General features: G+C 44.9%; 1 protein-coding gene across 2 annotated transcripts in view; it reads right to left on the bottom strand.

The window, feature by feature from the left end:
- Positions 1-1,903: 1,903 nt before the first annotated feature.
- The window catches only part of LOC139411315 (neurotrypsin-like), a 29,280-nt gene continuing 12,637 nt past the window's right edge, over positions 1,904-18,546 (bottom strand). The window contains exons 4-14 of one of the 2 annotated variants that reach the window (XM_071157529.1): positions 18,206-18,344; positions 17,906-18,084; positions 11,652-11,799; positions 10,795-10,973; positions 10,562-10,703; positions 10,233-10,447; positions 9,908-10,049; positions 9,459-9,737; positions 5,161-5,283; positions 4,525-4,805; positions 1,904-4,347 (exon numbers count right to left, since the gene is read on the bottom strand). In XM_071157529.1, the coding sequence (XP_071013630.1) occupies positions 4,028-4,347; positions 4,525-4,805; positions 5,161-5,283; positions 9,459-9,737; positions 9,908-10,049; positions 10,233-10,447; positions 10,562-10,703; positions 10,795-10,973; positions 11,652-11,799; positions 17,906-18,084; positions 18,206-18,344 (2,147 nt within the window). In that variant the 3' untranslated portion in view covers positions 1,904-4,027. Of the gene's footprint in view, positions 4,348-4,524; positions 4,806-5,160; positions 5,284-9,458; positions 9,738-9,907; positions 10,050-10,232; positions 10,451-10,561; positions 10,704-10,794; positions 10,974-11,651; positions 11,800-17,905; positions 18,085-18,205; positions 18,345-18,546 lie in introns of both variants that reach the window. The other variant, XM_071157519.1, reaches the window with a different exon arrangement.

Raw genomic sequence — 18,546 nt, 5'->3', positions numbered from 1 at the left:
ATGCATCCCAACAAAAAACTATTCGTTATCCTCCACTCCAATTTTAGACAGCACTGTTGTCCATTCAGGACATTCATCTTCACAAACTTCGCTCGACAGGCTGCTTGATTCCAACTCGACATCCACTTCCACCATTTCTCACAAAGTTCCACCAACTTTAATGGATCAGTTGGCTTTTCTGCTCTCTTAGGCTTCAGCAAGGCAGGCTTCTTCTTCTTCTTCTATGGTATTATGGCGATCAGCAAACGTTAGAGGTGCATGCCGCCACCTACTGTATGGGTAGTAAACTGGGGAAAAAGGTCCATTGCAGGAAAGGATGTTGGGGGAAAACATCACACAAACTACAAAAATAAAAAACACTGTACGCCTTCAGTCCACAGTTCAAATCACATCCTTTCACAGTCTCAGTGGCCGGGAGGGAATATCAGTCAGTATTCTCTGCAATGCTTCTGCTATTAATTCCAGACCCAGACACTTTTCAGCCGCACATACAATTATGTCCAATTTCTAACACGCAATAAACGGCATAAAATCCACCTCCTTTACAATCAGTGTACCAGTTTCTTCCAGTAAGACTGTCGCCTCTATCAGCTGATTTTAACTTCTGCCTCGTATTCACTGGAGTCAAGCTCTCATCTGGCCATACAGACAGGGGCATAGGCACCGGACCACCAAAGTTGACCCTTCTCACAAATCTATCCTAACTATCGCTCAGCTTTCAGAGTAGTCGATAATTGCCCTCTGAACAACACGTTTTTTTTGTCTGCATTCATGGCCTAATTGGTTTTGACAACCTTTTATGCTCAAAGCATGTTATGCAATAGAGAATGTCCATGTTGTTCCTGTGCTTACTCAAGCTATTGTTTCATGCATATCATAGCCACCCAAAATAATAAAAAAAATTATAGTACCATTAAATGAATAATCTAATAGTCGGTTGAGAAGTGTGTGAAGTGGTAAACATGGTTTACAGTACATTATGATGTGAGAGTGGTGACAATGACCATGACCTCTATTTGATCAATTGGCCAGTTTTGATGTCTCTTAAGCAATTCAATATAAAATATAAGTGTTTTGATGTCAGTTTTTAATCCTCTCAGTGTAGCCTATCAGTGTTTTTCCTCCTTAAAGTATCTGCCACAGTAATCAAAAGCTGCCTAATGCAAAGGGAAAGCTAATCCAAGGCCTCAGATGTTGCCAGCAGTCTGAATATACACACAGGAATGAGAGAATAGTTTCAAAAGGAGCTGCTCTAACATTCACAGAGCAAGCCTAGTAGGAGTTTAGGAAGACCCAGCCTGGATTCCCTTTCTGTAGTCTGTCTTTGTTTTTGACACACATTAGGCACATAGCAAGTAACTTCAGATGCTCAATGGGCCTGAGCCCAGCCAGGCTTTGCCTCCAGGGATTACAGCCAGAGTGCCAGTTTAGATTAGAAAAGTTTACTTTTGTCAACAACAATGATTACTGTTGTGCAGGTTGTATTGCAACAGTGTACACCAATTGTGAATGTGTAGCAGTTAATTAAGCACCAACAATACCAATCTTTTTCACATTCCAATGAATTATAGTTTGTTCTATAAACACTGCAAACACACCACTGACATACTGTAAAACAAACAAAAAAGTGTTCATGCAGCACTATTTTCTGACTGTGATCTTGAAACACTCTGAGTGAAGTACATGAGAGGGTTTCAAGGTGCAGCATAATCCTTCTGAAATAATAATAATAATAATAACTCTTCCATGTGCTGAAAACTTCAATACCCAAGGTGCCTTTTAGAAAAATTAGGCTATAGGAAAATATCATGATGAATAAGACATGTCATTAGAGCTCTAATACTGAGCAGGATGAGTGATATTCCTTGTAGCTCCCTGCCACATAATAGTTATGAAACACAAGTGTGATGCAGATATTTAATGACACCTCTCAAAAATACATTATACAGTACATACACGTTCACATTCAAGGTATACAGTACAGAGTACTTGCAAGATATGAGTCTGAAGATTTACTGCTTTTACTTTGGCATACTGTCTAATATTTATTTTCAATGATGGCACATTAGAAAAGGGAATTTTCCACTCCACTCACCAATAACCTTTCTAGCAGTCCATTTGAAATATTGCATATACACTGAATATACAAAACATTAAGAACACGTTCTTTCCACGACATAGAATTACCAGGTGAATTCAGGTGAAAGCTGTGATCCCTTATTGAATTCACTTGTTAAATCCACTTCAATCAGTGTAGATGAAGGGGAGGAGACAGGTTAAAGAAGGATTTTTAAGTCTTGAAACAATTGAGACATGGATTGTGTATGTGTGCCATTCCTAATGTTTAGTATACTCAGTGTATATTTCATCATTTTAAGCTTTCAAAATTGCACCACATCATGTTTGTGTAACTCATCTTCATCATGTACAGATTAGCATTTCAGAATTCTAGAGGAACTATAGAAAGGAACTTTATTATGTGTCAGAATCCTGTATGCATGTGCAAACGCAAATCACAGATGTCATATCACAAAATAATTAGTTGTACTGTTCAGTGACAATCGAAAACATGCAGTCATGTGACTGAAAGCCCCATAAAACGAAATAATATTTGGATGTTAAATTGTAAAAGAACATTCCATCAAGTGTACAGGTGGTATTAGGAAGTAGTTAGATCTATTTACTATCGGGATAGATTAGAGTACTAAACCAGAGGTTCTTCTAAACAGCCAGATAGTTTAGAAGTTTGCATTAGTAATTACCACATGAAGCTTAGGGGTACTGAGCATGTGTGGTTACATTTCTAGACATCTATTCAGTAGCAGAGTGGAATGTGACCAGGTAAAACATAGAACAAATGCAACGTCAGCACTGTGTAGGCTTTGTAAGTCTGTACGATGTGTTCATGTGTGTCAATAAATTATAAGAATGATGAGAAGATTGCATTGATCATTTGGCAATTGCACTGCAACTTGAGACAAAAACACAAAGATATGGTCTAAGGCCTGAATTGAGATGCTGTATGAACCATTCATTGACAGTGCACACACGCACGCAAACACACACATACACTCACACAGAAACGTTCTCTCACACACACCCACCCACCCACACACACACACACACACACACACACACACACACACACACACACACACACACACACACACACACACACACACACACACACACACACACACACACACACACACACACACACACACACACTCAATGATTGTCTTACAGTACAAAGACTGGATAAACAAAGATAGTGGATCTGTCCCAGGACTGGCTTCAAATAACACTGATAATAGGGATGTGCAGCTTCTAAGAAAAAGTGGTAGACAGATAGATACTGTGGGTAGGCAGGCAAACAGGCAGGACCTCATTTAAGTCATTGTGAGTAGCCATGTCATCATTGCCACGTGTACAGAGCCTCGTAAAGGCCCACTCATGCCTCTCCTATGGTCTAAACCAGCGATCTGTACACTGACTAATTTGACCAATTGTTTCAATCAAGAGTGGAGCACATTAGTGTAGGCATAAGTTAAAATGCATGAACAACTGGAATGTTCATGAAACCATATTCATTTAAAAGCCACATGTCTGTATGTACTTTACATATACAATCTTGTACCTTAAAGATATTCCACCTAACGCTCCTGACTAGACTTACTCCCAATGGCACCATTAATTGGCCATTCACAGGTGTTGCAGGGTGATAGTATGGCATGCATTATAGTGCAATGTCATTCACCTATACAGTCTGGCTTTCTGGTGCATTAAATGCTCTCGTTAAAGTGGTAATTCCACATTATCAAGAATGCTCAATGCCATTTACAGGCTTCTCCAAGTGTAGGCAAAAAAATTACTCAAAAGCACTCTGCTGGATGTGGGTGAGACCAGGAGCAGATATCAGGGTGTGGTAACCCTCTCTAACCGGCCACTGCTCCTTTAATCTCCCCACCTCCCCCTCAACCCCAAATTCATGTGATAACACTGGCTGTCCAATGGCACGGTGGCAGCATCAGATTTTCGGTGGGTTGTTGGTGACCTGGTCAATCCAGCGCAGGAACCTGCTGACCCGTGTGTACACCCCGGGGAAGGAGGGGTCACCACAGCCATGACCCCAGGAGATGATCCCCGTCAGCACCCAGCGCCCACCCTCCCCCTGACATACAAGGGGACCACCACTGTCACCCTGGCAACTGTCCACGCGCCGACTGTCCGAAAGGCTGCCCGCACACAGCATGCGGCTGGTGTAGCGCTCGCCGTATCGCTTCTTACACTTCCAGGTGGGCAGCAGGGGAACCCAGGCCTGCAGCAGAGTACGGGAGTACTCCGAGTCTGAGAAAGAGAGAGAGAATGAGAAAGTGAGTGATGAACAGAGAGATAAGAGTGAGGCGGCCAAAATAAATGGAAATGTTCTGTCACATAAATATTGAGCAAAGAACAGATCAAATGGCTGATTCCAATGTAAACACAAAGGGAACTCTCCGTAACAGAGAGGCTTATGGTCAGTACCTGTGATGCCCCACCCTGTGATGACACAGGCGGCAGGCCTCTTGCCCCACTTGTTGCCAGGCGCAGGGAGGCAGGCTGAGTTGGTATGAGGGTTGAAGGCCACACAGTTGCCCTCTGTGCCTTTCAGCCTGAGTAGGGCGATATCATACTCCGAACCCTGGCTGTGGTACTTCCTGTGGATGACGATGAGCTCTGGGGACAGGCTGCGCTCAAAGTCATCCCTCTCCTCTGTGTGGTAGTCACCCAGTCGCAGCACGTAGCGAGATGGGTCCCTGCCAAACCTAGGAAAGAGGGAGAAAACAGAGCGAGGAAAAAAAGAAAAGGTAAGAGAGGGAATTAAGGTCTGAGGAGGTTAAGCCAAGCAGAAAAGAAGACTTGATTATCTCCTGCCAAGAAAAATACATTTGAATTGAAATGATCAAGGCAGTGACTCAAATACAAGTATCACTTGTAAGTGGCATGACATCAATCTCTTATTAATAATATTTGATAAAATGATTGACATAGATCAAGTATTTGATCAAATGTACATATGTTTATGCCACATTACTGCATTACTGTATGCAACACTCGTCATTTTTTATAATGTGGTCACTGCAATTCTATCATTGGGCACTAGATGTCTTTGTGGCCCACCTCTTGAAGCAGTGTGCCGCAGTCAGGACCCAGCAGGAGTTGATGAGCGTGGCTCCACACAATGGATGGTTCCCTTTGGACTGGGACTTGAGCCACAGAGACGCCTGCCAAGGCCAGTCCCCTCTACCACACCCAGGGGAGGAGAGAGAACATTAGCAGAAATAGATCATGGTTGATTTGATGTTATGATTTGACTTGTGTATGTGTTTGCATATATCTATGCAGTCATACGGTAATAGAACCGCTGAGAATCTGTTTGTGTGTGTGTGTGTGTGTGTGTGTGTGTGTGTGTGTGTGTGTGTGTGTGTGTGTGTGTGTGTGTATGTACTTTACTATTTATATTTTTGACTACTTCAACTTTTACTCCACTACATTCCTAAGGAAAATAATGTACTTTTTACTACATCAATTTTCCCTGACACCCAAAAGTACTCGTTACATTTTGAATGTTTAGCAGGACAGGAACATGGTCCAATTCACAGACTTATCAAGAGAACATCCCTGATCATCCCTATTGGCTCTGTGTGGCCCTGGCTATCCGTAAATGTAAAAAAACATGAAAATAGTGCCATCTGATTTACTTAATATAATGAATTTGAAACGATTTATACTTTTACTTTTGATACTTAAGTATATTTAAGCAATTACATTTACTTTTCAAATCAAATCAAATCAAATCAAATCAAATTTTATTTGTCACATACACATGGTTAGCAGATGTTAATGCGAGTGTAGCGAAATGCTTGTGCTTCTAGTTCCGACAATGCAGTAATAACAAGTAATCTAACTAACAATTCCAAAACTACTGTCTTGTACACAGTGTAAGGGGATAAAGAATATGTACATAAGGATATATGAATGAGTGATGGTACAGAGCAGCATAGGCAAGATACAGTAGATGGTATCGAGTACAGTATGTACAAATGAGATGAGTATGTAAACAAAGTGGCATAGTTTAAAGTGGCTAGTGATACATGTATTACATAAGGATACAGTCGATGATATAGAGTACAGTATATACGTATGCATATGAGATGAATAATGTAGGGTAAGTAACATTATATAAGGTAGCATTGTTTAAAGTGGCTAGTGATATATTTACATCATTTCCCATCAATTCCCATTATTAAAGTGGCTGGAGTTGAGTCAGTGTCAGTGTGTTGGCAGCAGCCACTCAGTGTTAGTGGTGGCTGTTTAACAGTCTGATGGCCTTGAGATAGAAGCTGTTTTTCAGTCTCTCGGTCCCAGCTTTGATGCACCTGTACTGACCTCGCCTTCTGGATGATAGCGGGGTGAACAGGCAGTGGCTCGGGTGGTTGATGTCCTTGATGATCTTTATGGCCTTCCTGTGACATCGGGTGGTGTAGGTGTCCTGGAGGGCAGGTAGTTTGCCCCCGGTGATGCGTTGTGCAGACCTCACTACCCTCTGGAGAGCCTTACGGTTGAGGGCGGTGCAGTTGCCATACCAGGCGGTGATACAGCCCGCCAGGATGCTCTCGATTGTGCATCTGTAGAAGTTTGTGAGTGCTTTTGGTGACAAGCCGAATTTCTTCAGCCTCCTGAGGTTGAAGAGGCGCTGCTGCGCCTTCTTCACGATGCTGTCTGTGTGAGTGGACCAATTTAGTTTGTCTGTGATGTGTATGCCGAGGAACTTAAAACTTGCTACCCTCTCCACTACTGTTCCATCGATGTGGATAGGGGGGTGTTCCCTCTGCTGTTTCCTGAAGTCCACAATCATCTCCTTAGTTTTGTTGACGTTGAGTGTGAGGTTATTTTCCTGACACCACACTCCGAGGGCCCTCACCTCCTCCCTGTAGGCCGTCTCGTCGTTGTTGGTAATCAAGCCTACCACTGTTGTGTCGTCCGCAAACTTGATGATTGAGTTGGAGGCGTGCGTGGCCACGCAGTCGTGGGTGAACAGGGAGTACAGGAGAGGGCTCAGAACGCACCCTTGTGGGGCCCCAGTGTTGAGGATCAGCGGGGAGAAGATGTTGTTGCCTACCCTCACCACCTGGGGGCGGCCCGTCAGGAAGTCCAGTACCCAGTTGCACAGGGCGGGGTCGAGACCCAGGGTCTCGAGCTTGATGACGAGCTTGGAGGGTACTATGGTGTTGAATGCCGAGCTGTAGTCGATGAACAGCATTCTCACATAGGTATTCCTCTTGTCCAGATGGGTTAGGGCAGTGTGCAGTGTGGTTGAGATTGCATCGTCTGTGGACCTATTTGGGCGGTAAGTAAATTGGAGTGGGTCTAGGGTGTCAGGTAGGGTGGAGGTGATATGGTCCTTGACTAGTCTCTCAAAGCACTTCATGATGACGGATGTGAGTGCTACGGGGCGGTAGTCGTTTAGCTCAGTTACCTTAGCTTTCTTGGGAACAGGAACAATGGTGGCCCTCTTGAAGCATGTGGGAACAGCAGACTGGTATAGGGATTGATTGAATATGTCCGTAAACACACCGGCCAGCTGGTCTGCGCATGCTCTGAGGGCGCGGCTGGGGATGCCGTCTGGGCCTGCAGCCTTGCGAGGGTTAACACGTTTAAATGTCTTACTCACCTCTGCTGCAGTGAAGGAGAGACCGCATGTTTTCGTTGCAGGCCGTGTCAGTGGCACTGTATTGTCCTCAAAGCGGGCAAAAAAGTTATTTAGTCTGCCTGGGAGCAAGACATCCTGGTCCGTGACTGGGCTGGATTTCTTCCTGTAGTCCGTGATTGACTGTAGACCCTGCCACATGCCTCTTGTGTCTGAGCCGTTGAATTGAGATTCTACTTTGTCTCTGTACTGGCGCTTAGCTTGTTTGATAGCCTTGCGGAGGGAATAGCTGCACTGTTTGTATTCGGTCATGTTACCAGACACCTTGCCCTGATTAAAAGCAGTGGTTCGCGCTTTCAGTTTCACACGAATGCTGCCATCAATCCACGGTTTCTGGTTAGGGAATGTTTTAATCGTTGCTATGGGAACGACATCTTCAACGCACGTTCTAATGAACTCGCACACCGAATCAGCGTATTCGTCAATGTTGTTATCTGACGCAATACGAAACATCTCCCAGTCCACGTGATGGAAGCAGTCTTGGAGTGTGGAGTCAGCTTGGTCGGACCAGCGTTGGACAGACCTCAGCGTGGGAGCCTCTTGTTTTAGTTTCTGTCTGTAGGCAGGGATCAACAAAATGGAGTCGTGGTCAGCTTTTCCGCAAGGGGGGCGGGGCAGGGCCTTATATGCGTCGCGGAAGTTAGAGTAACAATGATCCAAGGTCTTTCCACCCCTGGTTGCGCAATCGATATGCTGATAAAATTTAGGGAGTCTTGTTTTCAGATTAGCCTTGTTAAAATCCCCAGCTACAATGAATGCAGCCTCCGGATAAATCGTTTCCAGTTTGCAGAGAGTTAAATAAAGTTCGTTCAGAGCCATCGATGTGTCTGCTTGGGGGGGGATATATACGGCTGTGATTATAATCGAAGAGAATTCTCTTGGTAGATAATGCGGTCTACATTTGATTGTGAGGAATTCTAAATCAGGTGAACAGAAGGATTTGAGTTCCTGTATGTTTCTTTCATCACACCATGTCACGTTGGCCATGAGGCATACGCCCCCGCCCCTCTTCTTACCAGAAAGATGTTTGTTTCTGTCAGCGCGATGCGTGGAGAAACCCGTTGGCTGCACCGCTTCGGATAGAGTCTCTCCAGTGAGCCATGTTTCAGTGAAGCAAAGGACGTTACAGTCTCTGATGTCCCTCTGGAATGCTACCCTTGCTCGGATTTCATCAACCTTGTTGTCAAGAGACTGGACATTGGCAAGAAGAATGCTAGGGAGTGGTGCACGGTGTGCCCGTCTCCGGAGTCTGACCAGAAGACCGCCTCGTTTCCCTCTCTTTCGGAGTCGTTTTTTTGGGTCGCTGCATAGGATCCACTCCGTTGTCCTGTTTGTAAGGCAGAACACAGGGTCCGCGTCGCGAAAAACATATTATTGGTCGTACTGATGGTGAGTTGACGCTGATCTTATATTCAGTAGTTCTTCTCGACTGTATGTAATGAAACCTAAGATGACCTGGGGTACTAATGTAAGAAATAACACGTAAAAAAACAAAACACTGCATTGTTTCCTAGGAACGCGAAGCGAGGCGGCCATCTCTGTCGGCGCCGGAACTGTACTTTTGATACTTAAGTATATTTTAAACCAAATAGTTTTTTACTTGAACTCAAGTAGTATTTTACTGGGTGACTGACTTTTACTTGAGTTATTAAGGTATCTTTACTTTTACTCAAGTATGACCATTTGGGTACTTGTTCCACCAGCGTACCTGATTGACTTGTCCCCACCAATAATCCTCCTCCTGCGTCGCTGTGTGTTTGGCCTCATGCCACAGGTCTGCGTTATTATGGCGCCGTCCCCCACCGGTTCGGGGACGTAGTCACAGATGACCCCTGCATCCTCACTATGCCGGCAGTCATGGGCATCTTCTCCCTCGGCCGGACACTCCCCCAGGGACGTCTCAGCCCCTGTGCACCTAACATTGTCCAGATGGATAAGGCCCTGGCCCTCTCCAAAATAGGCCATGGAGCGAGCCTTGGACACCCCACTGAAGAAGAGACACAGGGAAAGTGAAACTCAATATTCCAAAGTGGCCCTGTCTCCTGAATGGCAGTTAAAGGAAACCACATACTTGGCAGTGAGATATGAAGTATTCTGCAAATAGGGGAAATCATATATGATACAACGGCAAACATGAGAGAGAGAATCCATATTTACATAAATCCCAGCTGCCTGCACACCACTGCAGCGTTGATGTCATTCCAGCCGTCATCGCACACGCTCCCCCATTGGCCATTCAGAAACACTTCCACACGCCCTTCCTTCCGGCTCTCTCCAGCAACCAGTCGCACCAGAGGGCCTGAGGCCAGAACAGAGAAACACAATAAACCACAATATATTACCATAATAACAATATTGAATTTGACTTTTCTTTGCAAAATTCACCAGATAAGATAGACATCTAACTGAGATATGTTGATAGCAATTCTGATTTGAGGTCTTATGAGGTCTCAGTGGGTACAGCGAGTACAGTGAGGCCTACCTGTGATCTGTGGCAGCCCTGGCACCTCGTTGGTTTCACCTCCCCTCTCACAGCGCACCCCTACGTCCTCGCTGTGGGAGCAGTCGTGGCGTCCCCACTCGGCGTGCCCGCAGGACAGCAGGGTGCCCTCTGAGCCCTTACACTGCACCTCATCCAGCAGGATTAGCCCTGTGCCCTCCCCGTACAGCCCGTCTGACGCCACCTCTGCACGCCCTCTGCTGGACCAAACACGCCATTACTGCAGTATCGCTACAATATTACTACAGTTAAACCTAATTCACTTTCCCAGTACATTGTATTTGTACATAAAATGACCCCTGTAGACCGACCTGAAGCCCAGCTGTCTACAAACCACTTGTGCGTGGTGCTCAGTCCAGTTGTCGTCACACACCGTACCCCAGTCCCCAGAGTGGTACACCTCCAGACGACCTTCCCAGGGACTGTCAGACCCCACCAGCCGCACCACACCATCTGCAACACGGTGTGTGCATGAGACAGTGTGTATGTGTTTTCCACACAAATATGTGTATGTTCACAAAGCGTTCCTGTCCTGACTCCTGACCTGTATATGGGTTACAGGACACGCCAGCATCCTCCATGTGGTCACAGTTGTGTTGTTGCCAGTTGTTGTGGGGACACTCCTCCAGGGAAAGCTCGTTGCCTGTACACTGCAACCTGTCAAGGAAGATGGGTCCAGAGCCCTGACCAAAGTGGGCCCACGTCCATGCTTTCGGTACCCCCCTGAGTGGACACACACACAGACATACACAATGACCATATATGGACATGTAAACAATATATGGCAACTACTCAAGGGTCATCCTGATGTGCACATAAAAAATGCATTCCCACCAAGTAAACAGGCCTTACACGTACTGTGTGTGTGTGTGTGTGTGTGTGTGTGTGTGTGTGTGAGAGTGTGTGAGAGTGTGTGTGTGCGTGTGTGTGTACATGTGTATACATGTGTGTCTGAGCAGAGAGAATTCCCCAGTGGCTTGCTTTGCAGGCCCTTATTCGTCAGAAGCCAGGTGACCTGCTAAGAGTGGCGATGACGTCTGAATAATGTGGATCAACTGGCTCCTCTCCTCCAGCAGAGCAACAACCCAAAACACTGTAGGCCATCAAAAATGCATGCCTTCCGTTCATCTATATTGATATAGTTCACTCAGTGGGAATGTAGCAGTGTAAAAAGGCTATCCTAGCAGGAGTGCATCCATCTCTGTGGAGAGCAGAGAGCTTTGGTTGGTGGGTAACTTCAAGCCTGGGAACCATTGCTGTTTGCTACCACTGATAGGGTTTAACCTCTAGTTTTATGTACTAGATGACATTTAGTGGAGGGAATCACATTCAAAACCCATATGCTGCATGTCAAGCACCATCCTCCAAGCAACTAGCCATCGGCATGCCTGTGCTGCTCACCCAAGGCCCAACTGCCGACAGACAACTTCAGCATCGATGTCATCCCACTGGTCATCGCAGATGGTGCCCCACCTCCCATCATGGTACACCTCCACACGACCCTCAAAGTCCTCCAGGCCACCTACCAACCTCAAGGGGGCGCCATTGCCTGATACAATACAATACAAATACAGCAGAAATCAAATAAAGTCCAGGTTTACTGGTCACATTACTCACGTTCACAGATTTGCAGGTGTTATAGCAGGTGAAGGTAAATTCTTGGGTTTCTAGCTCCAACAGTGCAGTAGAATGTCTTGTGTTACTGGCTCCAACGTCACAGTAGAATGTATTGTGTTACTGGCTCCAACAGCACAGTAGAATGTAGTGTTACTGGCTCCAACAGTGCAATAGAATGTCTTGTGTTACTGGCTCCAACAGTGCAGTAGAATGTCTTGTGTTACTGGCTCCAACAGTGCAGTAGAATGTCTTGTGTTACTGACTCCAACAGTGCAGTAGAATGTCTTGTGTTACTGGCTCCAACAGTGCAGTAGAATGTCTTGTGTTACTGCCTCCAACAGTGCAGTAGAATGTCTTGTGTTACTGACTCCAACAGTGCAGTAGAATGTCTTGTGTTACTGGCTCCAACAGTGCAGTAGAATGTCTTGTGTTACTGGCTCCAACAGTGCAGTAGAATGTCTTGTGTTACTGACTCCAACAGTGCAGTAGAATGTCTTGTGTTACTGGCTCCAACAGTGCAGTAGAATGTCTTGTGTTACTGACTCCAACAGTGCAGTAGAATGTCTTGTGTTACTGGCTCCAACAGTGCAGTAGAATGTCTTGTGTTACTGCCTCCAACAGTGCAGTAGAATGTCTTGTGTTACTGACTCCAACAGTGCAATAGAATGTCTTGTGTTACTGGCTCCAACAGTGCAGTAGAATGTCTTGTGTTACTGGCTCCAACAGTGCAGTAGAATGTCTTGTGTTACTGGCTCCAACAGTGCAGTAGAATGTCTTGTGTTACTGGCTCCAACAGTGCAGTAGAATGTCTTGTGTTACTGGCTCCAACAGTGCAGTAGAATGTCTTGTGTTACTGACTCCAACAGTGCAGTAGAATGTCTTGTGTTACTGACTCCAACAGTGCAGTAGAATGTCTTGTGTTACTGCCTCCAACAGTGCAGTAGAATGTCTTGTGTTACTGACTCCAACAGTGCAATAGAATGTCTTGTGTTACTGGCTCCAACAGTGCAGTAGAATGTCTTGTGTTACTGGCTCCAACAGTGCAGTAGAATGTCTTGTGTTACTGGCTCCAACAGTGCAGTAGAATGTCTTGTGTTACTGGCTCCAACAGTGCAGTAGAATGTCTTGTGTTACTGGCTCCAACAGTGCAGTAGAATGTCTTGTGTTACTGACTCCAACAGTGCAGTAGAATGTCTTGTGTTACTGACTCCAACAGTGCAGTAGAATGTCTTGTGTTACTGGCTCCAACAGTGCAGTAGAATGTCTTGTGTTACTGGCTCCAACAGTGCAGTAGAATGTCTTGTGTTACTGACTCCAACAGTGCAGTAGAATGTCTTGTGTTACTGACTCCAACAGTGCAGTAGAATGTCTTGTGTTACTGGCGCCAACAGTACAGTAGAATGTCTTGTGTTACTGCCTCCAACAGTGCAGTAGAATGTCTTGTGTTACTGGCTCCAACAGTGCAGTAGAATGTCTTGTGTTACTGACTCCAACAGTGCAGTACAATATATTGCAAATACAATACAAATACACAAATAATCTAAACATCTAAACAAGAAATCAAGAAGTGACAGAACAAGTCCAATTATCAATCCAGAGTAGATATATTAGAGTGAGCATGGGACAGAATCCAGAATATGAATACGCGGTGTGTATAGACATTATATAATTTGGAAAGAAATGGTATGAACAGTAGTAGGTATATTAGGATGAGCTATGTCAATAATACAGTATATACATGCACAGTTAGTAGACAACAGTATATATAAACAGAATATGAGGTGACTAGCGTTCAATAACACGATATACATGGGGAAATAGTCTCAAGGTGCAGGGCAGAGTACCGGGCAGGTAACTGGCTAACAGTCTGATGGCCTGGAGATAGAAGCTGTTTTTCAGTGTCTTTGTCCCGCTTTTGATGCACCTGTACCGTCACTACAATCGATGATAGCAGAGTGAACAGACCTTAGCTTGGCTGGCTGAGGTCCTTGATGATCATCTTCGCCTTCCTTTTACACTGCTGTAATGCCCTGAAGGGCAGGCAGCGTGCCCCTGGTGTTGTGTTGGGCTGACCGCACCACCCTCTGGCAAGCCATGTGGTTAGGGCGACGCAGTTGCCCTACCAGGCCGTGATGCAGCCCGACAGAATGCTCTCAATGGTGCTGTAAAAGTTTCTGAGGGTCTTAGGGGCCATGCTGAAATTCTTTAGCCGCCTTAGGTTGTAGAGGGGCTGTTTCGCCTTCTTCACCACGGTGTCGGTGTGGTGGGACCATTTCAGGTCCTCAGTGAAGTGCACGCCTAGGAACTTGAAGCTTTAAACATTCTCCACTAAGGCCCTGTCGATGTGGATGGGGGTGTTTTCCCTCTTCTGTCTCCTGTAGTCCATGATCAGCTCCATTGTTCTTCTTTTCCAGGTGGGATAGGGCGGTTTGCAGTGCAACACTGATTGTGTTGTCCGTGGATCTTTTGGGGCGGTATGTAAATTGGAGTGGGTCTAGCGTATCAGGAAAGGTGGAGGTGATATGGTCCTTGACAAGCCTCTCAAAGTACTTCATGATAACAGAGGTGAGTGCTAGGTGAGGTGAGTTGAGTGAGGTGAGGTGAGTGATAGTCATTTAGTTCAGTGACCTTAGCTTGCTTGGGTACATGAACAATGGTGGATATCTTGAAGCAATGGCGCTTCTGTGTTGTGTTCCTCAAAGCAGGCAAAGAATGTGTTAAGTTTATCTGGGAGTGAGGTGTCGGTGTCACTGACGTGGCTGGTTTTCTCTTTATAATCAGTGGTTATCTGAAGTCCCTGCCATATGTGTCTCGCATCTGAGCCATTTAATTACGACTCCACTTTGTCGCTATAATGTCTTTTTGCCTCTTTGATTGACTTTACAGTGCATTTAGAAAGTATTCACACCCTTCAACTTTTTTCGCATTTTGTTGTGTTACAAGGAATTCAAATGGATTTCATTGTCATTTTTTTGTCAATGAGCTACATAAAATACTCTGTAATATCAAAGTGGAATCGAAATTCGAACATTTGCACACAAAAAAATTATAATAACATGAAAAATAAAAACATTGATATATATACATTGATATATCTTGATTACAAGTATTAAACCCCCTGAGTCAATCAATACATGTTAGAATCACCTTTGGCACCAATTACAGCTGTGAGTCTTTCTGGTTAATTCTCTAAGAGCTTTGCACACCTGAATTGTACAATATTTGCACATTATTCTTTAAAAAAGTCTTCAAGCGCTGTCAAGTTAGTTGTTGATCCTTGCTACAGCCATTTTCACGTAATGGCATAGATTTTCAAGACAATTTAAGTCAAAACTGTATCTAGGCCACTCATCAACATTCAATTTCGACTTGGTATGCAACTCCAGTGTTTGGCCTTGTGTTTAAGGTTATTGTCCTGCTGAAAGGGGAATTTGTCTCTCAGTGTCTGTTGGAAAGCAAACTGAGCCAGGTTTTCCTCTAGGATTTTGCCTGTGCTTACCTCTGTTCCATTATTATGATTTTAGATTTTTGGGATTGTTGTTGTAATTTTTTTCTCGTTTTCTTCCCAAATTCGTGATTATGATCTCGTCTCATCGCTGCAACTCCCCAACGGGATCGGGAGAGGCGAAGGTCAAGTCATGCGTCTTCCGAAACATGACCCGCCAAGCCGTGCTTCTTAACACAACTCGGAAGCCAGCTGCACCAATGTGTCGGGGGAAACACTGTTCAACTGACGGCCAAAGTCAGCCTGCAGGTTCCCGGCCCACCACAAGGAGTCGCTAGAGCACGATAAACCAAGTAAAGCCCCTCGACCAAACCCTCCCCTAACCCGGGCGATGCTGTGCCAATTGTGCGCCACCCTATGGGACTCACGGTCATGAGTGGGATCAAATCCCAGGCTGTAGTGACACCCGAACACTGCGAAGCAGTGCCTTAGACCACTGTACTGCTTGGGAGGCCTATTCCATTAATTTCTATCCAAAAAAAAATCCCTTGCCGATGACAAGCATACCCATAACATGATGCAGCCACCACCATGCTTGAAAATATGGTGTGGTACTCAGTGATGTGTTGTGTTAGATTTGCCCCAAACATAACGCTTTGTATTCAGGACATAAAGTACATTTATGAACCACATTTTTGCAGTTTTACTTTAGAGCCTAAATGCAAACGGGATCCATGTTTTCAAACATTTTATTCTGTACAAGCTTCCTTCTTTTCACTCTGTCATTTAGGTTAGTATTGTGGAGTAACTACAATATTGTTGATCCATCCTCAGTTTTCTCCTATCACAGCCATTAAGCTCTGTAACTGTTTTAAAGTCACCATTGGCCTCATGGTGAAATCCCTGAGCGATTTCCTTCCTCTCTGGCAACTAAGTTAGGAAGGACACCTGTATCTTTGTAGTGACTGTGTGTATTGATACACCATCCAAAGTGTAATTAATAACTTCACCATTTTCAAAGGGATATTCAATGTCAGCTTTTTTATTTGACCCATCTACCAATAGGTGCCCTTCTTTGAGAGGCATTTCAAAACCTTCCTGGTGTTTGTGGTTGAATCTGTGTTTGACATTCACTGCTCGACTGAGGGACCTATAGATAATTGTATGTGTGGGGTACAGAGATGAGGTAGTCATTCAAAAATCATGTTAACACTATTATTGCACACAGTGAGTCCATGCAACTTATTATGTGACTTGTTAAGCACGTTTTTACTCCTGAACGTATTTAGGCTTGCCATAACAAAGGACTTGAATACTTATTGACTCAAGACATTTCAGCTTTTCATTTTTTATTAATTTGTAAACATTTCTAAAAACATATTCCCACTTTGATATTATGGGGTATTGTATGTAGGCCAGTGACACAAAATCTCAATGTAATCAATTTTAAATTCAGGCTGTAACACAACAAAATGTGGAAAAAGTCAAGGGGTGTGAATACTTTCTGAAGGCACTGTATGGAGGTCATAGCTGGTCTGTTAGTACTCGTCCATGTTCCCAGTCACCTTACCGCAGTTAAATGCGGTGGCTCATGTTGGCATCATGTTACAATAGAAACAACTGTTCTTCTCAGTTATCGACTTATGGATCTCTTGGTCTCCTTGATGAATGCAAATGTAAATAACTTCTTGCCCAGTGCCATGATAAATAAAGCAATCCAAACCACAGAACTGTTGGAGTGCAATGACCCCTGACCCTAGAGTTTGGTTCAAAGCTCCGGCAAGTCATTAGAAACTACAGCAAGTACAAGTATGTGAGGGATGCAGGGAGAAGGAAAGAGGGGTAGATGAGTTATGCAATCTGAATATGTGAGCTGCCCTGGCAGAGAAGTTAAGGAGGTGGGGGTTGTTTGGGGTAGGGGGGTCAGAAGAGGGGTGCATGTGTGCCCTGTGGGACCCCTCCCACCTCCCTGGCAGGGCCTCAGGACTCTCAGATAACTTTCTCCTCCTAAAGTTTCAGACTGAATAATTCCCTGCACCGCACTAAATATACTGAGTGTACAAAACATGCTCTTTCCATGATCAACTGACCAGGTGAATCCAGGTGAAAGCTGTGATCCTTTATTGATGTCACTTGTTAAATCCACTTCAATCAGTGTAGATGAAGGGGAGGAGACAAGTTAAAGAAGGCTTTTTAAGCCTTGAGACAATTGAGACATGGATTGTGTATGTGTACTATTCAGAGGGTAAATTGGCTGTGCTGCTCAGAATAAACTGCTCTTGTTCTAGCTTTGCAGTGTTTGTGTTTTGGAGATGAGTATTGGGCCAGAGAATCTTAGCCATGAATCTCACCCTCTGGCCCACGCAGCTCTGACTGAGGTGGGAGAAGAACACTGGAGCTCTAAGAAAGAGGGAACAGTCTCTCTCTGTCCCTGTCTAACTCAACTAAAGGGGAAGTGGCTCTGCTGCTTTAGTACCTCTATATGTGTAATATGCCTAGCAATACAGTATGTACTATATTTATATGTGTAGCACTTGTGATAAATCTGCACTATTTATACCCAAGGATGTTTTGAAATCTCCAACACCCTCACCTTCAGGTGCAGCACACACCACCCCCGCTTCATTGCCATGGTTACAGTCGCTAGTGACAAACTTCCGACTCCTGCAGTCCAGCAGAGAGTTTTCGTTGCCACGGCAGCCAAGGCGTTCATAGTGGAAGAGTCCAGAGCCGGGCCCGAAATAGGAGTGCTGGAGGGCTGTGCCGATCTCACTGCAGACAGAAAGACAGGATGGACGGAGAGAGAAAGGTAGATGGACAGTCAGGAGTGGAGAGGATGATTTGACATACACACCCACACACACAACTAAAAAAGTATCTCAGTAGCTCTCACCCCAGTCCAAGCTGTTTGCAGATCACACTGGCATCGCGGTCGGTCCAGTGTGTATCACATACAGCCCCCCACTGGCCATTTAGGTATACCTCCAGACGCCCGCTCTGAGGGGAGGACCCACCTACCAACCTGGCAGCTCCTGGAGAGGAGGGAGAGGGGAGAGGAGAGAGAAGAGAGGGCATTAAAGGTATGGTACAGCATCAGAGATTGTGAAATCATTTGAAATGACAGGTGGAACATCTCTCTCTCGCACCCATTAGAAACAGACAGACAGACAGATTGCTACCTCGTTAATCATAAATCCAACAGGTGTGATTATCTCAGGATAATTGCATAGAACA

Source organism: Oncorhynchus clarkii, chromosome 1 (genome assembly GCF_045791955.1).
Source record: "Oncorhynchus clarkii lewisi isolate Uvic-CL-2024 chromosome 1, UVic_Ocla_1.0, whole genome shotgun sequence".
NCBI lineage: Eukaryota > Metazoa > Chordata > Actinopteri > Salmoniformes > Salmonidae > Oncorhynchus > Oncorhynchus clarkii.
This window is presented reverse-complemented; position numbering and strand designations above follow the sequence as displayed.